The sequence below is a fragment of the Dunckerocampus dactyliophorus genome, chromosome 7, assembly GCF_027744805.1.
Source record: "Dunckerocampus dactyliophorus isolate RoL2022-P2 chromosome 7, RoL_Ddac_1.1, whole genome shotgun sequence".
Taxonomy (NCBI): domain Eukaryota; kingdom Metazoa; phylum Chordata; class Actinopteri; order Syngnathiformes; family Syngnathidae; genus Dunckerocampus; species Dunckerocampus dactyliophorus.
Genome location: NC_072825.1, coordinates 14,302,829 through 14,322,669, shown reverse-complemented (window position 1 = coordinate 14,322,669; position 19,841 = coordinate 14,302,829). Strand labels below are relative to the sequence as shown.

General features: G+C 41.4%; 2 protein-coding genes across 4 annotated transcripts in view; one reads left to right on the top strand and one right to left on the bottom strand.

The window, feature by feature from the left end:
- Positions 1-4,001: 4,001 nt before the first annotated feature.
- LOC129184783 (prostaglandin reductase 3-like) lies at positions 4,002-8,255 on the bottom strand. Its single transcript, XM_054781088.1, has 2 exons — positions 7,304-8,255; positions 4,002-5,612 (listed from the first exon to the last, which is right to left on the bottom strand). The coding sequence occupies exons 1-2, from the start codon at positions 7,588-7,590 to the stop codon at positions 4,682-4,684; spliced, it is 1,218 nt and encodes a 405-aa protein (XP_054637063.1). The 5' UTR covers positions 7,591-8,255; the 3' UTR covers positions 4,002-4,681.
- The window catches only part of LOC129184782 (teashirt homolog 1-like), a 37,501-nt gene continuing 24,632 nt past the window's right edge, over positions 6,973-19,841 (top strand). Inside the window, exons 1-2 of one of the 3 annotated variants that reach the window (XM_054781085.1) lie at positions 6,973-7,184; positions 8,864-9,370. In XM_054781085.1, coding sequence (XP_054637060.1) covers positions 9,331-9,370 — 40 coding nt within the window. In that variant the 5' untranslated portion in view covers positions 6,973-7,184; positions 8,864-9,330. Of the gene's footprint in view, positions 7,185-7,425; positions 8,711-8,863; positions 9,371-19,841 lie in introns of those variants that run through there. The other 2 variants (XM_054781087.1, XM_054781084.1) reach the window with 2 other exon arrangements.

The following is a 19,841-nucleotide window of genomic DNA, read 5'->3' as shown; positions in this document are numbered from 1 at the left end:
TCTATTATAACCCCAAGGAATTTATATTCTTCCACTTTTTCAATATCCACTCCATTAATTTGTATTTGCTCGTACATCTCCCTTAGAGATTTAGAGCAGGAGTGTCTGGACTTCTTCCTCAGAGGGTCGCATATTGAAAATAAAGGATGCGAGGGTCCACTGTGATATTTTTATATATTTTTTATTTTGTAAAAAGGCCAACAAAAAACTTCATATATATTTAAAGACAAGCTTTATTTTATTATTTGTTATTAGTATCAACACTTCAGATTCTTCTCTTTACATTTTGCCTTTTTGCTTTCTTTTTTTATTTCTACAGTGTGGCGCGGGCCAATAAAAAACACGCTGCAGGCCGCATTCAGGACCCGGGCTGCACTTTGGACACCCCTGATTTAGACTTTCCAATTAGCCTAACGTGCATGTTTTTGGGATGTGGGAGGAAACCAGAGTATGTAAAGAAAACATGGAAAGAACATGCAAACTTCACACAGGGATGTTCCAATAAGAAAACCATAAAAAAAACACTTTGTTAAAATAATATCTGCATATTTTGATATTGTTGCTGATTCCATCTTTGCATTTTATTGATGAATTCGACAAAAATGATTTTGTCCCTGTCACTGATCAACTAGCAAATATTTTTGAGTTTTTGTAAAAATTGTTCTAGTTATTTCCGGTAAGCGAGGTGAGGTATATCAAATCAACGGGGACAAATTTGAATGACAATTATTTATGTAGTTTTTGTGTAATCCTGTCAACTAACTAACTAAACAGCCAACAAACCATGATCAAAATATAACCTCTAACAACATGCTTGGCAGTTGTAAGAATTCTCATAAGTAGTACCTCTCAATATTATGCAATGCAGCAAACAACAATTACAATAAACATTTATTAAATGAACACCTCTCGAGTGTCAATTAACATGTACTTATTATATTTTAATACATCATTTTCATATTTGTAATGAACCTCATCATTTTACGATGGTGTGTGCACATATTTCTTCATCTTAAATGATCCAAGGTATCACTTTAATTAGTAGGTTTGAGCTCCAAATGCACGAGTCATGACTTATTAGGGCCCGAACGCACAGAGTGTGTGACGGCCCTTTTGTATCCATTGGGTGAATTATGTAATGCACAAAAAATCCCTAAAATTTGCAGGCGCGTCTGCAGGAAAGGCGAAAAATGGTCCCGAACACGGATGTCTAAAAGTCACTCTGAACCGGGCCATATTCACTTTTTGCTACATTTGCCCCTGCAACCTGTCGTAACAGGATGAAAAAAAAAAAAGTCAAGTTTGAAAACTCACAAGAAGCCAGCTATTTTGGTTAGAACCGGTCGTTTCAGGTCGCAGACCCGGGTTTGCATTTTGAGAAAACTCCTACAAACTTTGACCAAATGAGCCCAAATCGCAGACGTCGGTTGAAGAAAATAAAAAATCTCAGTTCATCAGCGGGGCCCTCTGCCGTCACATGCTAGACCTCCACACGCCTCCCCCTTCCCTCTCCATCTCTCTCTGAACATCTTCACCGGCTGCTAAGGCCACTGATGAATTCTTAAGCAGATCACACTGATAATTGTATTTCATAACTGTCACTTGTATGAAGGCTGCCAGTGTGGCCAGGAGCTATTTGCGTCTCAGTGTGTCTAACCACCCCAATCACCCCCCAACATCACCAACCTTCCCCACTCTGTCCAGCACCCCAATCACCAGGGATGTGTTTACTGTCTCTGCCGCTGAATTACTCAATCAGGGGGACACATTTATGGATGACACCTTTATTACAATTAATCAGGGGAACTTGATTAAGAAAGTTATTTCTCCCCTTCATTGAGACTTACACAAGTGGCGCCGATGAATATTGTAATTTATGTCCCACTGAGCTCTCAATGCTGATGATGGACAGAGGAGCTGACGGATTTCCATTCGTTCGGAGACATGTAGAAGTGTGTGTATAAGAGAGGGAGAAAAGAGATTGTGTGCACATGGGGTGGGACCCTCACACCCATGCAGAAATGCAAGCGGGGCCACAACAAACGCATCCCCAGTCATTCTGTCATGCACAACTCAGCAGCTTTTGCAGAGTTTAATAAATGACTTTAATTGGCTGTAGAGATGTGCTCACTAAAGGAGGCTGAAATAATCCATTTCACCGTCTTTCCTGTCTCTGTCACACACACGCTAACTCTCTCACACACTCACACTCTTGAATGAAGCCATCTCTTTACCTTTACTCACAGTTCCTGGGTCTGCTGTGGCTAATTAGTTGAGTGGGGTTTTAGGTTTGGTAATTAGACAGAGGCAGGAGTGACGGGGGCTGTGGGAGTTGGGGAGTTGAGGGTGTCTGACTGACTGCAAGGAAAGAGAGTGGACTGTCTGGATCCTGGCAGCACCAAGCAGCCAGCCGGTGTCCCTTAGGCATCTGGTGGTGGAGCACCAGTCCACACAACAGCAGTGATGTCTTTGTTTTGCGCCACATGTTATAGCAGGCGGAAACTGTGGGGGAAAAACAGGTTTGTAGAGTAAAAGGAGAGACCTTTGAGAATTCCGCTTGCTTTTGGATGGGACATCATCATCTGGGACTGGAAATTAAAACGACGTGAAAAAGCTGTCATTTTAGAGCTGTTTAATTTGGAACGTAAATGCAAAACCTTTTAGATAAGACTACTATTACTCTTTAGATAAATACAACCCTGTGGATAATCCAGATATGATGGTCAAAACATTAGGTACACCCACAGAATGGGATGCAGTATTGGAAATGTATCTACCGGCTCTGAATATTTATATATATATATATTTAATATTGAAAATGACACATTATGATGCAGTCCAGTTCTGCTGCAAATTGTAGCTGTACAAAACAAACTGTTGTAATAGCTCTTTGACATTGTCACTCAAAACTGTTAGCACAAAGATAGCATTTCTGATTCAGCTTATTAGATAGTGCACCTAATGAAGTGGCATGTATTTAAAACTAAGTGAAAGTGGCGTGTGAATTAACCTTTTATGGGCAATACAGCAATATTTTTTAAGTAAATGACAATTAGGCTAAATCTTTGAATCAATAAGGACACAGAGGCATACAAAAACTGTCCCAGGAAAAGACTTTCTCAGTCTTTAATGTCTTGTTTACTCCCAACAATTCCAGGTTGCTTCCCTGTTGCCGGTAAGGAGCCTCAGACTGCAACACAATCCAATTAAATAAAGAGTGTTGTCTCTCCAGGTTCCTGTGTTCTCTAATTGGGGCTGTGACTGCTCACTAATCAGCCGAGGTACAGGTGGGCCCTGGAGGACACACAGACAAGGCTTCTCCTGTTAATTGAAGAGATGCTATACCTGGCCTTCTCATTGCCATGCAACATAGATGCAAACAGAACTGTAGCATGCTAAATTTATCTAAACATCCCCGTGCATCATCTCCCCTCTCACCTTTTGTGTGGCTGCTGTTTTTGTCTTCATAGAAATACACGCACAAACAGTGGTGTTACAGAGGTGGTTGTGATAATTAAATGATCACCTGTGCTGTTGATCAAATAATCTTGTGTTTCGACCTTAATTATACTCTTTAAACCAGTCAGAAAAGGACATTTTTGACTTGATGGTAATTATGCACATGAAAGCTATTAGGGGCCTCAAGGACCCTGCAGGAACAATACTTAATTTTAATTAACCTCTGTTAGTATTTCCACTTTTTTTTTTCTCCACAAGCGCTGACGCCATCTTGGCCAGGTGTGTTGGTGATTTCCTGTCCCGTCTGGTGATAGTAGCTGCCGCGCATGCTGGGTCACACCTATAATGTACATCACGCTGAGTTATATTGTGAGTGGCCACCTGGATGAGGAAATAACATGTCCGCAGTACGCAAAGTCTACATCCATACTTGCCAGGTAGGAACAGTTTTATTCACTACTTGATTGGAAACCTATTTTCTTAAAAAAAAAAAAAAAAAAGAGCTTGGTAACTTTTAAAGTGTAAGCTCTCAATACTTGTTTCAAATACAGTCAGTGGCCTTTATGCAGAATTTAGTGTGGTTTGTCTATGTAATGATAATAAATAAAGAGCAATCCACAGTAACCTTTTTTTTCAGCATTTTGAGTGCCAGTTAGGTGGACACACTTTTTTTTATTATTATGTACAGCTTTGGGGCATGTGAAGGCAAAGATTGATCGTGTGGATTGTTTTCCTGTCAGCAACACACAGGCAATAAAATATAAGGCACACCTGGAGCAATACTAACATTTGACATACCAACGTGAGCCCCTAAAAGACAAACAATGAAGTCTATAAAACATTTATGGTAGATAAAGTGCTGTAGAGTGCTAAAAGCAAGCAGAGGGAGGCATCTGGTCTGAAATGAGTGAAAGTGGGTATGAACATTAAGAAAATGTTGCGGCATCCACTGTAAAAGAGGTTAGCTCTATAAATTAATGAAACACTCGTCGATGCACATTTATCTATAATACTAATTTGTGATTGTACAAAGAAAGGGAAAACTTTACAAAATGTCTGACTCACTTTTTTAATTGCAATTATATTCTCAGTAGCACAAAATAAAGTTGTCATTAAAGCCTTGCATGGCTCTTGTTAATCTTGCAAAAATAAAGTTATGCTGATTTACATCATCAGATACCTTATAAAAATCATTCATGATTTTAAAGTGGCGCAAAGAAATTTACAATTTACTATCAGAATTAGAGGGAGGTGCCACTTCCACTACAACTTTGCCCAGGTTCTTCCCTGCGTACATGTAGTCTACTGCTCTGAAGACTGACTCCAGGCCAACAAACCTCCCCTCTTGAGCCAAATCCCCATAATCCACCTCACACACAAGCTTCCCCTTGGCAAACATCTGCATCATGCTGGCCAGAGCCTCCTTGTAGTCACTGATGAAGTGGGGAAGGAAGAAACCTCGAATGCTGGCTGATTTCTGGAGAAGTTTTATGGGTAAAGTTGCTCCTCTGACCTGGGGGATCCCAGACGCAGACTGGTATCCTGAGATGAAGCCAATCGCTATCAGCCGTCCTTTTTGAGCCAAACGGTTGACCGCGAGTTCGAAAATGTTGCCACCGACTGATTCATAGACCACGTCTATGCCTTTTGGGTACTCTGTCTTCAGGATCTTGGCCAGGTCCTCTGTTTTGTAGTTGATTGGCCTGTCGCACCCAATAGATTTAAGGAAGCCTGCTTTCTCATTGGACGAGCAGGTCCCGATCACGTGACAACCGACATGTTTGGCAAACTGCACCGCAAACTGTCCCGTTCCTCCTGCAGCTGCCGTGACCAGAACTGTCTCGCCCTTTGCCAGGTCACCCAGACGTTTCAAGGCAATGTAGGCAGTAGCACCGCTGACCAGAAGGGTGAGGAACTCAGGCCTCACTGAGGGGACAGGCACACTTATCTTGGCGGGAACCACGGTGTACTCAGCAAAGGCGCCGCTGTTGAAGTAGGCCACAGTGTCCCCGACGGTGTAGCGGGAGCTGGCACTGAGGCCGAGGCCGACCACCTCGCCTATACCCTCAAATCCAGCATCGAAGGGAGGCTGCACAGACGGATCATAACGTCCTGCCGAATAATTAATATCAGAGGCGTTGATTCCCACAAAACTGAAAGACAATGAAAGAAACAGAAAGCTTGGAATGAAAGATGAGACAGAAATAGTTGACGTGATGACCCGACTTGATCTGCACTTAGATTTGTTCTGGCAATGATATTCTTTTTCTCTTGAAAAGAGTAGCAAACGCCACTGACAGGAAATTCTTGTATCGCCCAACACAATGCATGATATTGTGATTCATTGCCTTCAGACACCCACAACAAACTGCACTTTGGAAACCATGCATAGTTGCCTCAACCCGAGGACGACTGTTTTCATCTTTGGCAACATGATGGAAAAAAACATGCGAGAAAAGAAAGTGTATAAATAAACCATTTACTGTGTTACATCAGTATTGGGATCTTATTATTGTGCAAGTTGCATGCGCACTTCGAGCCTGCAGATAATGCTTCTGCAGATGAGACATGGGTCACAGTGAGAAAACAACTCCGTTGGACCAACTTAAATCTTGAAATAAATTTAATAAAACTATTACCATAAAAAAATGGAAAATACTGAAGTTAAATGAAATCAAATAAGCAGATAGTTATAGTATAGTTTGTTTCAAACATACACTTCACTTACAGCTTTAACAAAAACCTGTTATAATTCATTGGTTCATCAAACATACACAACAAATACAAATCTTATTTATCCAAACACTATTATAACAATTATTATATTAATTTATTTTGGTGGCTCACTGCGATATTTGTTTTTAATTCGAAATTGTGCTGCGTATCATCACAATGCTGAAAAAAATAGTGATTATACTCTCACATTGACATCATGTATTTAGCATTAATACTACTTAATTTGCTTTCATTAAAAAGGGTGCAAATGTTGATTCGATTTGTTGTAAATACTTCTCAATTTCATCACTACTCTACTTCCTCACTCCTTGCCCAGTAACATCTTCCAAGGTACGTAACTTTGATATCGTTGAGACCAACAACCGCCGAGTAACCTGATGGTCAAAGGTCTTAGTTTACAAGCAAATAATCACAATCCTGCAAGGCTATAATGTGATCTTCACTCAGACTGGTGCAAAACTACATTTTATTGGGCTGTAAATGCCACAATATAAAACCTAAGCGGATTGTGAAAGGCGTATTTAACATAAAACCCCAGGTCAAGCATGCATATCTAATAAAAAGCAAAAGGTAGGATATTGCTTTCAGCAGGATTTATCACTTCAATCCTACTAGTGTGTTTAGTGCTATCATCTTTTGACCTAAATTGTGGAAAAAAAACAGGTGCTTAAATTGGCTTCAGGCATATAACCAGTGTTCTGCCACTTTGAAGAGGAGAGAAGACGGTGCAGCATCTCCTTCCCCCCCATCATTTCATCTGCTGGTACCAGTGGGCCCCCCATGACTTTGTGTTTGCAGGTTGGTGACGTACACAGACATGAGGACAGAGAGAAAGGGTGGGAGGGAAGAGAGAGAAATGCCGAGATGGATTGATAGACAAATGCAGAGAGGGCGGAACTTGGAATTACAGTACAGCTCTTATTCCTCACGTATTTTGCCATCTTGTGATGAGGATGATTGCTGCTTCTGGCGGACATATCTGAATCGAGGTAAGTCAGGCTAAAACCCGTTTCCTCTTCTACAACTTCTAAACAGCCACCAACACACACCTAGTGAGATTACACCATACGGGTGTTTGTATTTAAAACATACAAATATGACAACTTACCGATTTCTGACGAGCAAGTCCGCGTCCCCGGGTGTCGGAACCGGGACTGTTTGCACCGATGCAGCCTCTCTAAAATTGGGACTCAGCTTGTTTACAACCACCTTTTTCATGCTGCTCGGTATGGAGGATCCTTTAAAATCAATGAAGTGCGCCGAGTAGGACATGTCGATGATAGGGCGCCTCGGAACCGGAAGAAGTCCACAAAGTGAATCGGTGCCTCTCCGTCTGGAACCGAGAGAAAACAACACCGCTCTCCTAGCGTTTCTTGCCCATACTAGACCGGACATTGCCCCCGAAATGTGACAAAGTTCACGGGCAACTTGACGTGCTATTAGCCTGCTAGAGGCTCGTCCTCCGCGCTTACATCATACAGGCCCGGGCCGTGTTCAAACAAGCCAATTATTGTTTTCTGCTTCGAACCGAAAATAAACGTGCCAATACCGATGGTTTGTAAACGAGTCCACAGTGGAGTGGAGATGGAGTTAAACCCAAAACGTTTTGTGGTGGTGAAGCCGCGGAGAAGAGCACAGCAGCGCCACTGACTCGCTCGTCGTCGGTGTAGTCCTGTAAAGTCCCTCCCCCTTCCTCTTCTTCCCGGACACAACATTCACTTCCTAGTAAGGTGAAACAAACCACCTCCTCTCCAAGACATCAACAACGGGACTAACATGCTTAATAATATTACCACAATAAAGAAAAAGCGTGTTCAAGTGACGTCTTTGAAGAGTTATGTGGCGTTCGCGGTCCCATGTACCTGTAACCTTAGCTTGTATCGCTAATTGAACGGGCAGCTGCTAGCATTTGAGATTCACCTCACATACATAAATATATCGTTTTAAATCACATCGTAATGTAGAATGTGTAACGAAACGAACTCAGACTTGGTCGCTGCCTTACTTTTCTGGTGTTCTTACGAATATGACGTGACATTATTTCAATGTGGTTGTCGTTGCTGTGCTTTTAATGGCTACAAGAGGATGTGCTGTGCCGCTATTGTCGGCGTTGATTTTTGCAGCAGGGAGAGAGAGGAGAGTGTTGGTTGGGTAAGGGGACAAGACAATTAAAAAGATTGACAGGTAGCCTCCTCTGTCAGGGCTGACGCTTGTGGAGAAGGGGAGGAGTAAAAAATGTAGCAGGAAAAGCCACTCGATGCGTCTGTCTATCAGTTGAGACGGTCTGAAACAGCTTCTGGATCCATTGCGTTTCCATTTTGACTTATTTTTTTTTAGCAAGGGGGTTAGAGCTCGGATGTGTCCCCCTCCCTCCTTTCTTTTAAGAGACAAACGTGTTAGTAGTCCATGTCGCCAAAGCTTTGGATGCGTCTCAAGTGTTCCTTCTCGCCGCATCAAACAGACTCCGTCCTCAAGATGCAATGAGATAATCATTCGCATCGTTCCATAATCGTAGGTAAGAGATAAATATATTTATATTTGTTATATTTTCTTAATTGGAGAGAGGGAAAGTCCGAACTAGGGGGCTGAATCCGGGATGAGGTGGCGTAGTGGTGACTGGACTGACATTAACCCATCTAATGCCTGTCTGTCTTGTATCTCTTTTCAGGTTTCTGACTCATAACGGGGACAAAACGGACTCGCTTCTTATCAGATTGGACTTATTTGTTTTGTTTAGTTATTTTTGAGTTTTGTTGCGCATCAAAAGCGTAGCAAACTATCGCCTCTCAACAACTCCAAAGATTTTTTTTTAATTCAAGCGGAAGTGAAGGGAAAACTTTGGCTTTTGAACTGTTTGTTCTTCTTTCCATGGGGAAAATGAAGGAAGATGACATTTGATGGACAAGAATGTCCTCCGAGCTGCTCCAATCCATTCGTAATTTTTCAGCTCCACGTCGCTGGAGCCGATCCAGCTATTAAGTCTAAAAATATCAGCCAGTGTGAAGAGAAGACTGACTTTTTCAGCTCTGAGATCAAAACGTGCTCCCCCCGAAAAGGGATGATTTTTCACCACTGACAGACTTCCAGTTCGTTGTAATTCCTGCATGAGAAGCACCGTGGAGGCTGACGGTCACTATGCCGAGGAGAAAGCAGCAAGAGCCGCGGCGATCAGCAGGTATAACCCGCCCCCTTCTCCCAAATAATTTCTCACCCCTCGAGCCAAATAGCTTTTTATTATTCATTGGTGCTGTCTATTTCCTCACACACTACTTTCTTTTGTTGTGCTGCATGCGTCAAATCATATGATTACGTTTGATTTACAGTTGTCATACTTTTAACTATGGGACTATACTTTAACCTAACCTCTAGTTGCAATTGCACAAATGACACACACGTCGATCCTTACACATTCAAATCACAGTTTTGTGGATTAAAGGGATCTTTTGAGGTCCAAGAGTGTGCGTGTGTGATGAGTGGGGGGAAAACGGGAGAAAACTGGTGAGATTTTTTTTCTTTGTTTTTATTTTATTAGAGGATTGCCATCCTTGATTTGACTGGTGATTGATCGCCTGTCTTGTGGACTCTCTCATCTAGTAATCCCTGATAAACTACAATAAATTCCTGCATCAATACAGGCATGCCTCTGTCAGGTTTAGCATACAAACCCTGTGATGTCTCAGCCAGGATGGGAAAAAAAGTTGTGCATTACAGTTGAATTTTTTTTTTTTATTGGAAAATCAAAGAAAATGATGGTGTGTGTGTATTGTGCAGAAAATGTACCTAAACAAACTAATTTTGGCAGGTTACAGATCTTTTACTCTTAGTTATAAATGTTGAGGTTTTATGTGTGCCTTCCCATCCAGATTCACCCCACATCCTTTTCAAGAATCAGTCTAGTATCGTAATCGATATCCAGTGCTGGAGGGGAGTCTAATATTTACTGTGTGGCCAGCTGATAAACCCAGGTGTTGGCAGAGGGCTGACACCATTGACTTCTAGTGGTTTGGATCTGGACTCCCCCCTTTTTTCTTCTCGTCTCCCTGCAGCCTTTAAACAAATGTAAATGAGTGACAGGGGTTTCTACCTCTGTGCTAATGAGGCCGACTCTTTGAAGTTAGGCATTAACAACTGGAGTGAACAAAAGACAGTTACAGAATTTTAAAGAGATTTTGAAATATGAGGTGCAAAGCGAGTCGAAGAGGAGGGCCAGCCGACGAAGACTTTGAACTCGGCAGGTTTTTATCTTTTTAAGCGTGGTGCTGCTGGTGATGTTGAAGAGGAGGAGGAGGAGGAGGATGTGAAGGAGTAGAGAACATGCAACCAGTGCTCGCAGTCGACTTATTTTTCTTGTGCCTTTCTAGCAAAGCTATGCTCAAGTGAGTTGTGGTCCATACTTCTATTTGGATATATGTAGGAAGACTTTTCCTTGAGTATTGTGTGCATGTTGGAGTTTTGGTTGTTCCGATATACCACCACTCTGGAAAAGGTCACCCTGTTGGAATCGGAGTGACTCTCATTAGCCTTCTGCATGAAAACATGACATCTCTTTGACCCCTCCATTCCCCACCATCCTGCTTCCCTCAATCCCTCCCTCTCTCATATCACACACCCCATTGATCCATCACATTGTCCACTCAGTGCCATCATCTGTTACTGTGGTCTATCACAACTTGGCATACAGGGTATGTTGTGTTACCCCGTCAAGACAACAGGCAAACAAGCTATCGTCTGATTTTTCCTTCATGATCCCATTATCTGCAAATAACCGCTACACACATGCGGATCTGACACATTTTCCCAATTGGAGCTGGTACTGAACTGTGGCTTCTGCTTAGTACATTGAAGACAGTGCTTATGTGTAGACAATGATTCTAAATCAGAGCTGAAAAGTCAAAATTGTCCCTACTTTTCAACGTATTTAAAGGATATTACTGTAAATATATGGGAGTGTCAGAACTCTTAATTCATTTCTTTAAGTTCTGCAGTCGAACATTTTAAATGTGTTCATTACCAGTATTACATTTATTATAGTGTATGTTAGTTTATCTATATATACCCATCATGTCCATCTACTCTGTGAGAACTCGCTGGCCAAATGTACCCTTTAATTTTCTAAAAATATTATTTTTATTTTTATTTTACAGGAAAATATATAAGACATTACTGCAAAATAATATATTGTATCATAGTTTCAAAGCTGTTGCGTTTTCATATATCCGTATTGTCCAAAATAGAGATTTAATTTGTTGACGTGATACTGCTTTCTTGTCATGTAAATTTTTTCCGCTATGAATTCAATATATACATATAAAAGTGCATCAACAAGTGTGGCAAATGAAAACAAAAAAAACTGCAAAAAATGTATTTATTTCCTTAGAGGCGTGTGTGTGCTAACAAAATTATACACTCAGTGCATCGTCGAGCGACTTTATTAATGAGAAGGCAGAATGAATAAAACAAAATAGAAAGATCAGAGCAATGCTGTCGTGCACTAGGGGTCAGTTTGTTTTAAGGGAGTTGGATAGCAAGGTAAGAAGGACAGATAACACTTTTTTCCGCAGAGCATGGTGATAATTATAAGATTGTGTGTGTGTGTGTATTTGGTATAGGGAGCGATGGGGGTAAGGTTGCTTCCGTCGGCTTCATTAGAGAGAGCCCTAATTATCTGTGTGGCTGATGGATTTGTGACAGGGTCTAACGATTAATGCTGACAAATTCAGTAAGGTGTCAAGTCCGCAGCTGCCTTGATGTAATCAAGCTGATATTATACAGTCCCCATAGCCCCTAGTGCAGCACCAACTCAATTTGCCTGCACAGGTGACAAATGGACTTTGCTACCTGACTAATCACGTCAAGAGACAATGCCAGTTAATGACCTTTAGTAAGCCCTCCCCACCCCCACCGCCACCCCTCCTATAACCTTGTAATAAGCAAGCCGGTGCGACCTTAGCACAACGCAGTGATCCACTTAGACTTTCTACAGTTTTCCTTTAAATGCTTCCATTTTCAAGGCATCTTTTTGAGTACAAGTAAAAGTGTGTTTTCCTTTAATGAAGTGAATGTGGATGAAGATTTCCAGCCTAAAAGTTTTTCATTTTTGCATTAATGACCACTTCGAGCTTCTTGATCTATATGCATTTCTGTGCAATCCTGTGGACCGTTTTAAAAATACAGGCATTCTGTTAATGTGTTTACAGTTTTTGCGTGCGTCGTCCTCCTTGGAGTAAATCACCGCCACATCATAACACGGCCGCCATGTACTTTGACTGCATGAAAGTAAAACTGCGTCCCGACTCAGTTCTGTTGCCGCCTTGCTGAAGGCCTCCTGTTTATTCCCAGCTGGAGGCTCGCTGTGCTCAGGGATTAATGATTTTGCATGCTTGGGGTGGCTAAGATTACACAGCGACCTTTATGCTCTTACTTGACGGTACTGTTATGTGATATTCTCCCCTTGAAATGATCAGCAATACCCAGATTTATGTACCCCCCACTCATCTGTCCACACTGGTGTCCTGAAGAGCGTATCACCTATAGTTATGCCTGTTCCTTTTGATAGTGAATATTATATATATTGTTTCATTAAAAAGTACATTTTTAGCGAAGGAGCCGTCCTAAATTTTAGTGACCCAATGTCCGAGGCTTTACAACTTCTAAAAAAAAGTAAGAACAGAAGGTTCTATTAGAATTAAATGCTAAACGTGTGTTTATGTGTGAGAAAAGTGCAAACTTAAGTTCTGAGAGTGTAGTTTAGTGAGGTGTTATAAGGTTAGTAAGGCAACTATTGGCGTTAGTTTTCCTGGAATGAATAACTTGATCGGGTGGAAAGGTAACCACACCACGTTAGTTATCATCTGCAGGAGGACCCATTTTCAGAATCATCCCCTCCCCCCTTTTTTTTGTTCCCCCACCGGAGCAAAAAAAACAACCTCGAAGAGGAGCTCCACATATTTTACCTCCGACTGTAAAATCTGTTGACTCCTCCCAATCAAACGGGAGCTAGAACACATATTGATCCACTGCCGCCTGTTTTATTTCCCTGCTTTAGTCGTACAGTGTGTGTGTCCAGAGCGTTACGTCTCAGTGTGTGTGTGTGTGTGTGTGTGTGTGTGTGTGTGTGTGTGGCATTCAGACTCAGCTCGAGGTTACTATAATTGGAGCGGTCGTGTTGTTAGCAGGTGGCATTGATCAGCCTCATCGATAGCCACTTTTCCTCCTGGGTCACCTCACAAATAAACTGTTACATTTACATGCGGGGTTCAGGCCATTCAAAGGTGAAACATTGTCGTACTTGCATATCACCACAAATGTGTGTTTCCATTTCTCTGCGCTCGCTGTGCACCGCTAGTAAAAATGATTAAAACTATAGTATTGATTATTAGTGACTAATGGTGGATATTACTGATTTTTTTCATGGATAATGCAAAATATTCATTAAAATACCCCTCCTTGTTCCAGGGCATCCTTTACCCATAGCTGCCCCCAGGCCACTGCCACCACGACTAGTAGTTGTGTTGCCCGTGCTGCACTTTACATACACAATGACAGACAACAATCCATAGACACAAACGCAGACACCCCTACCTAATGCTAAAGTGGAGCCGGGACATCTCTGTGGGAGGTCATAATGGAGGTGGGTTAGTATGATGGGAAATTGTATCATTAAAGTAGCCAGATGTGCCTTGCAACACACAAAAACACTACCAAGTCATGGGATCCTAAAAAGAAAGAGGGGAAAAGAAAGCTGAGAAAATCAAGTTTCATACGGATAGAAAACTGTCCCCAGGGTAGGCTGTAGTCAGGAGTCAGTCAGGAGTAAGGCTGACAAGCAGCCTTACTCCTGACTGCCATAAAAAACAGATTCCTAAATAAAGAATTTTGTTTTCATATTTCAATGTCGCAGCAGCAGAACTAAACTTTTTTTTTACTTTGGTGAAATTTAAGATTGGATTGAAACTTTTGATAAATGATCTACACTTGCTGTCATCACTTCTTTATTAACGGTTACTCTTTTTACTTTGTATCAACAGCGGAAGTGTTAAGATTTAAGCTTCTTTAAAAAAATGTTGATACACTGTTTTTTTACCCCCCCCTTTGGCTCTTAATTTAAGACATGAGCAAGATAAGAGGGGAAGCGTTCAAGAGAAGTAGTCATGCAACATTTAAGGCGCAAAAAATGACATCTCAAATTTTCTTAAGTAAAGTATTACATTTTTGTAGCCAGGGTACATTTGCTCTCTTGATCAGCGCTTTGGCCCCTCAAGAGGCTACGTGGAAGACAGCTAGAGCCAAATTTAACATGTTGCTTCTATCAATAAAATATGAGCAATTACAGAATATTTTGTCTAATAAGTATTTGAATTCCTCAGCGCAAGCAAAAAAAAAAAAAAAAAACATGTAGCTTACCCACTCATTACATCAGTGAGCAGGGGGAGTGAGAAGCAGCGCTTTGATGCCAACAAACAAACAAGACAAACAAGACTGGCCCTCTACAGAAGAGTCCTATCCAGGGACACCCAAACCCTGCACACTCCTCCGTCTCTTGATCCTCTAATGCTGCTCTGCCTCTCCATCTCTCTTTCCACCGCTCAGCTTTTCTTTTTCCTCTGCACTTCCCGCTCCCTTTTTATTCCTTGCTCTTTTCCACTCTCCTGCATGTTTTTCCTCTTACATCCCTCACCCTGCCGGATAAATAGTTGTTTTCTGACACTCAAAAACAGACAAAATAGTCACCAGGCAGCCAGAGCATACGGTAATTGAAATACAGAGATTTAGATTGAAATGTGTTTAACTAAAAAAAAAAAAAAAAAAAAAGTGCCAATTTGCTGGATATGGTTATGCACTTATTATTGGGGATTATTTTAATACTATCAAAAAAAATGTCATGAAATCGTAATCTTCTAGACATTGTTCACATGTGTACAACAGTTAAACATTGCTTAATTTAGCATTACTGTTTATAGAAGGGATGCGAGATTTATGATGGCAGATAGTGTCGAGCAGGAGCATCAATGAGGGCTTATGGTTGGATGCCATTGAAAAGGGTGGGGGGGACAGCTTTTAGGATGGGTATTAGCTCTGACAGATGAATGAGACGATGGACAAATTCTCCCCCAACAGCTGTGACTGCCGCCATTATCTTGACAGGTGTCAATTAAGAATTACTGCTGGCCAAATGCCTCCACCCCACCAACTCCTTCCCCACACACGTACACACATGTAAGTCCCTTCATCCCAGTAACACGACTGCGACACACATACACACAAACACACACACAATGTCCAGCTGTCTATGTGTGAGAGAAATAACATTTTACCCTTGTCAGTGTTGTCACAGACCCTGAAGCCTTACTCCTATTCCTCTTTGAAGCAGCAGCCAGTGGCAGACGCTCACTGATCAATAGCTCAGTGTGCTTGTGATCATGAGGATGGTTTTGTCTGTCTCTGGAGGGGTGGGGTTGTCGACTTTTTGACCCATCATGGCCAAAGACCTCGTCTGTGTCCCTCTGCTTACTTCACCAGAACAATGCAAATATGCAAACGCATACAGTGGAACTTTGGTTAGTGTCATTAATCCGTTCCAGAAGGTGCGACTCAAACCGAAACGTACTCCAACCGAATCAACTTTCCATTTAAAAAAAAAAAAAAAAAAAAAAAAAATCCAATCCCAATTAATCTGTTCCGGACACCCAAAAATGTTAACACAAAACACTTTTTTATATTTTAACAATTATAGTTTTACATGCAGATGCATATAAATGATGAATGAAAGGGATAAATGAACTCTTAACCTCACTTTTACCTTGACTGAAGATTGGAGCTTGTTGACAAAGACGACTGTGAGGCAGCGCAGCGAGGGACGAGCAGCAATCCACACGGACACCTTTGTGCTTTGCTATGAGCTATTTTGTGAGTTCAGTAGTGTCTCTCACTTTATTGATCAAAAATGCTAACCCTTGCAATTTTCTTTGGCTCCATTGTGGGTTATTTTGTCAGCCGTGATCAATAAAAAAATGCGGCGATGTGATGTAACTGTGTTTAGTTAGCAAAGAACTACAGAGTCATGCTAACAAGCTGCTAACAGAGATGTTTTGTGATTTAAAACAAACAAAAAAAAACTTTACGACCATAGTTGGACTCACTTAGTGTATTAATAACACAACAAAACGTGCACCATATGATCACAGGAAATGTATGCAAACCGAATTTTTGATGTAAACACCAAAAATATGCTAACCCAGGTGTATGCTAACCAAGGTTCCACTGTATAAACAATGACGAAAATGTGCATCCACAACATTATGACCACCCCCACAATCTAATGAAATTAAAAATGAGATAATATTCGGAGAGCTATTATCAATGTGTGTTTTTTGTTGTGTGTGTGTAATTTGTAGTGTAGTGCAGATACACTACCAACCTTTCACACTCACATTCACACGTATGGGTAATATGGGAGGAAAACGGCATGCTTGAAGAAAAATTCCACACAAGCACAAAGAGAACATGCAATCCCCCACACAGACGTCCACCACCGTGCGGCCCAAGTGGTCATAATTGCCGCTTGATGTACCAATTAACAAATATGTTTTTGATATACAGTATATGTATGAAAATTAACCTGTAATAAGACGTGAGCTGAAGGCCATTCTTCATTGCTGCAAATAATAAATAGGTCGTGGTGCTCATGTTTTCCCAAACTGCAGTGTTAGAATAACAGAGAAGCCACTTGCCTCCTGTTACCCACCATGTTGGTTTACACATGGCTGCTGTAATTTTGCATTCTCCATATACCATTCTACATTTCCAAGTTTCAGTTTCAGCTGTGGCACAAGGCTTCATGATGCCTTGCTTCATCAAGGCGCAGTGAGTGTAAAGCCAGCAGACGATTGGCTATTGTGGTTGTGTTGTGCGTAACAAATGGACATGATATTTATTTACATTTTCAATTATAGAGCACATCACATATAAAACCTTTAAAATACATAATACTGTATTTTAAAGGTCTTTGGCACATGGCTGTTGGTGCTTGAGTTCTGTAATTAATGTAGTGCAGTTCCAATACAGACTAAGCATGAGACTGGTTTGTAGAAAAAAATGGCACAGTGAAAGAGTGACACGAGTACAGAAAGTTTGCTAGGAATACATACAAGGATTTGCATGTTCACTTGGGAGTTTTGGATTTCTGCCTTAGAAATAATATTCCTCACATAAGATAGTATTGCTGTTATTTTGCTGCTTGTACTCAATTTGCATATCACATTTCAAAATAAGAGAAGCCCTTAAAGGGAAATTTGCGCTGTTTTTAGAGTTCCTTTCTGCATCACTGTCTTTGCCCCCATAGAACAAACCAAACCACGTCCTTCCATTTTGTTTAATTCTTTCTTTAAGCCTATCTCTTCTGTCTCTTCTGCTCTGGGTGATTCTCAGACCTGAAAATATTCGCCATCTCCATGCAAATCACTTAGCATGCATGCTCTCTTATCATTCTTGCTTTGCTCCCGTTCACCCTAAACGTTTTGTGTGTAATCAAAGTAAACGGCAGCTAAAGCTAAAAGGGAAACGCTCTTTGTGGAGATGGATGGAGGGATTAAATATTAACCGGATGCGGCTGACTTAAGGCAAGTGTTTTACATAGCTGCTCTTGCCGCAGATGCTGTGCATTGATTCCATCTTTCTGGCGCCCTTACTCATTTGGCTGTTCGCCGTTCATTTTTCACTATCATGGCTGGGCTTTTAGAACAGAAAGGGAGACCAATGACTGGTTCACTCGTCCACCTCGAATCCCCCCACTTTATTGTGTAGGGGCAGGTGAGATGGATGATAGCAATTTGAAATTTTGTTTGTGCGTGTCATCATCGAGATTGTTTTTGGTATTACCATGGTATAACAATTCCGGTGATTAATAGAGGTGAATGTGTACAAGTGGGAGCACAGAAATAAGGGGAGACTCGATGTTCGCAAGTTCTCTGCTTTCCCCCGCTCTTGACTTGTGAATGTGTTGTTTATCAGCTGACCTTGAGGTCTGACACCGCTGCCTCTGGCCTTGCAAACTACCACACACTGCCCTTCTTGTCATGTCACTTCCCTCATTTCCTCATGCGGCTTTCTTCATCTTGTTCAGCTGTGATTATAAGAGAAAAGTCAGGCCAAACTTTTGCCAAAGAGGAGACTAAATGAAAACAAAATGCCCACAGTGGTTTCAGTGTGTATGTAGATATCAGAGGTACGAATGCTCTTCCAAGGGCAGTGAGCATGTATGTTTTCAATGTGTTTGTTGTCTACATGTGTATGGCAATATCCTGTGGGTCACAGAGGCAGCTTGTTAACAGGGGGTGCATACCAGTGGTGTTTCAACCCCCTCTCAACTAATCACACACACACACACACACTTGTACACACTGCCGTTGACAGCATTGTGAGGGCCTTCTAGTATTTTTAAATACAGTGTTGGTGCTGCTATACCCTGCAGTCGTCTGACATCGGCACCACTCATCACTCAGCCCTAATGATGCCTTGTCCCCACCCTCATGCACACAGTCCAACCCGGCCAGAGAACACATCTGACGGGGTCGTGAGCAGGTCACGACCTCCAGGTGGCTCCAGTCCGGACAATCACTGAACTCCATGTTGTGTTTTTTTTGTTTTTTGTTTTGTTCTTTTTCTCTATTTGGCTTAGCTTCTTCCTCCTCAACTCATTTAATGTCTAAATATAGCATACATCAATAACTTAGGTCTGGAAGGTGCACATTATAAATCTGTCTGCTATTTCACCAAGAATCCTATATAGTATGTGTTTAAAGCCTTACACCAGTTTACCACTTATATTCCATCTATTTTTCATACTGCTTAAACAGTGCATGGTCACGGAGAACAGTGGTCCCCAACCTTTTTTGATCCACGGACCGGCTTGCGTTCCCACAAATCTCCTGCAGACCGGGGGGGGGGGGCGTCATACATTATAGCGATCAAATTTATCTTATTTATTATGTATTGTGTAAAACTAAGACATGAATGACATCAAATTAAAAGCACAAAATGAATGCCGACCCACCATCCACCAGTTCAAGCCTGGAGTTTTTCCAGGGAGATTATTACATCGCTGTTTGATGTGTATGGTAAAAGGCAGTGCGCTAGCATGAATTAACTTGAGACAAATGTGCACATTATCACTCAATAAGTCATCAAAACTTACCCTTATGCATTCCCACATAGTATCAGCATTTGAGACCAAATATGAGGCGGCCCAGGGGTTGGGCATCACTGACGTAGAATACAGCCGGTGAGAGTAGTTGATTATGTATTACTTCAAAAACAAACACAAATTCAGTATTCTTAACTATGGTTACTTGGAAAATAACATACATTTAGAGAGGAAACCTTCAAATGGGGCTTGTACTCAACTCTTTTTTTAAAAATACATTTTCACGAGCATCCCTGGTCCCCAAAAGTTATTGCTGGATATGACTGAGTAATTGCCAGTTATCATATATGACAGGGGTCGTCAATTAAAATTGAGTAAGGTCCGTTTATGCATATTTTTTCACATCGAAGGTCCGAACCTCATTTTGCCTCAAATTGCACCAAGCAGGCGAGCTCATATGAATATCAAATGTAATGAAAACCTGCATATCTCCCTATTGTTTCAA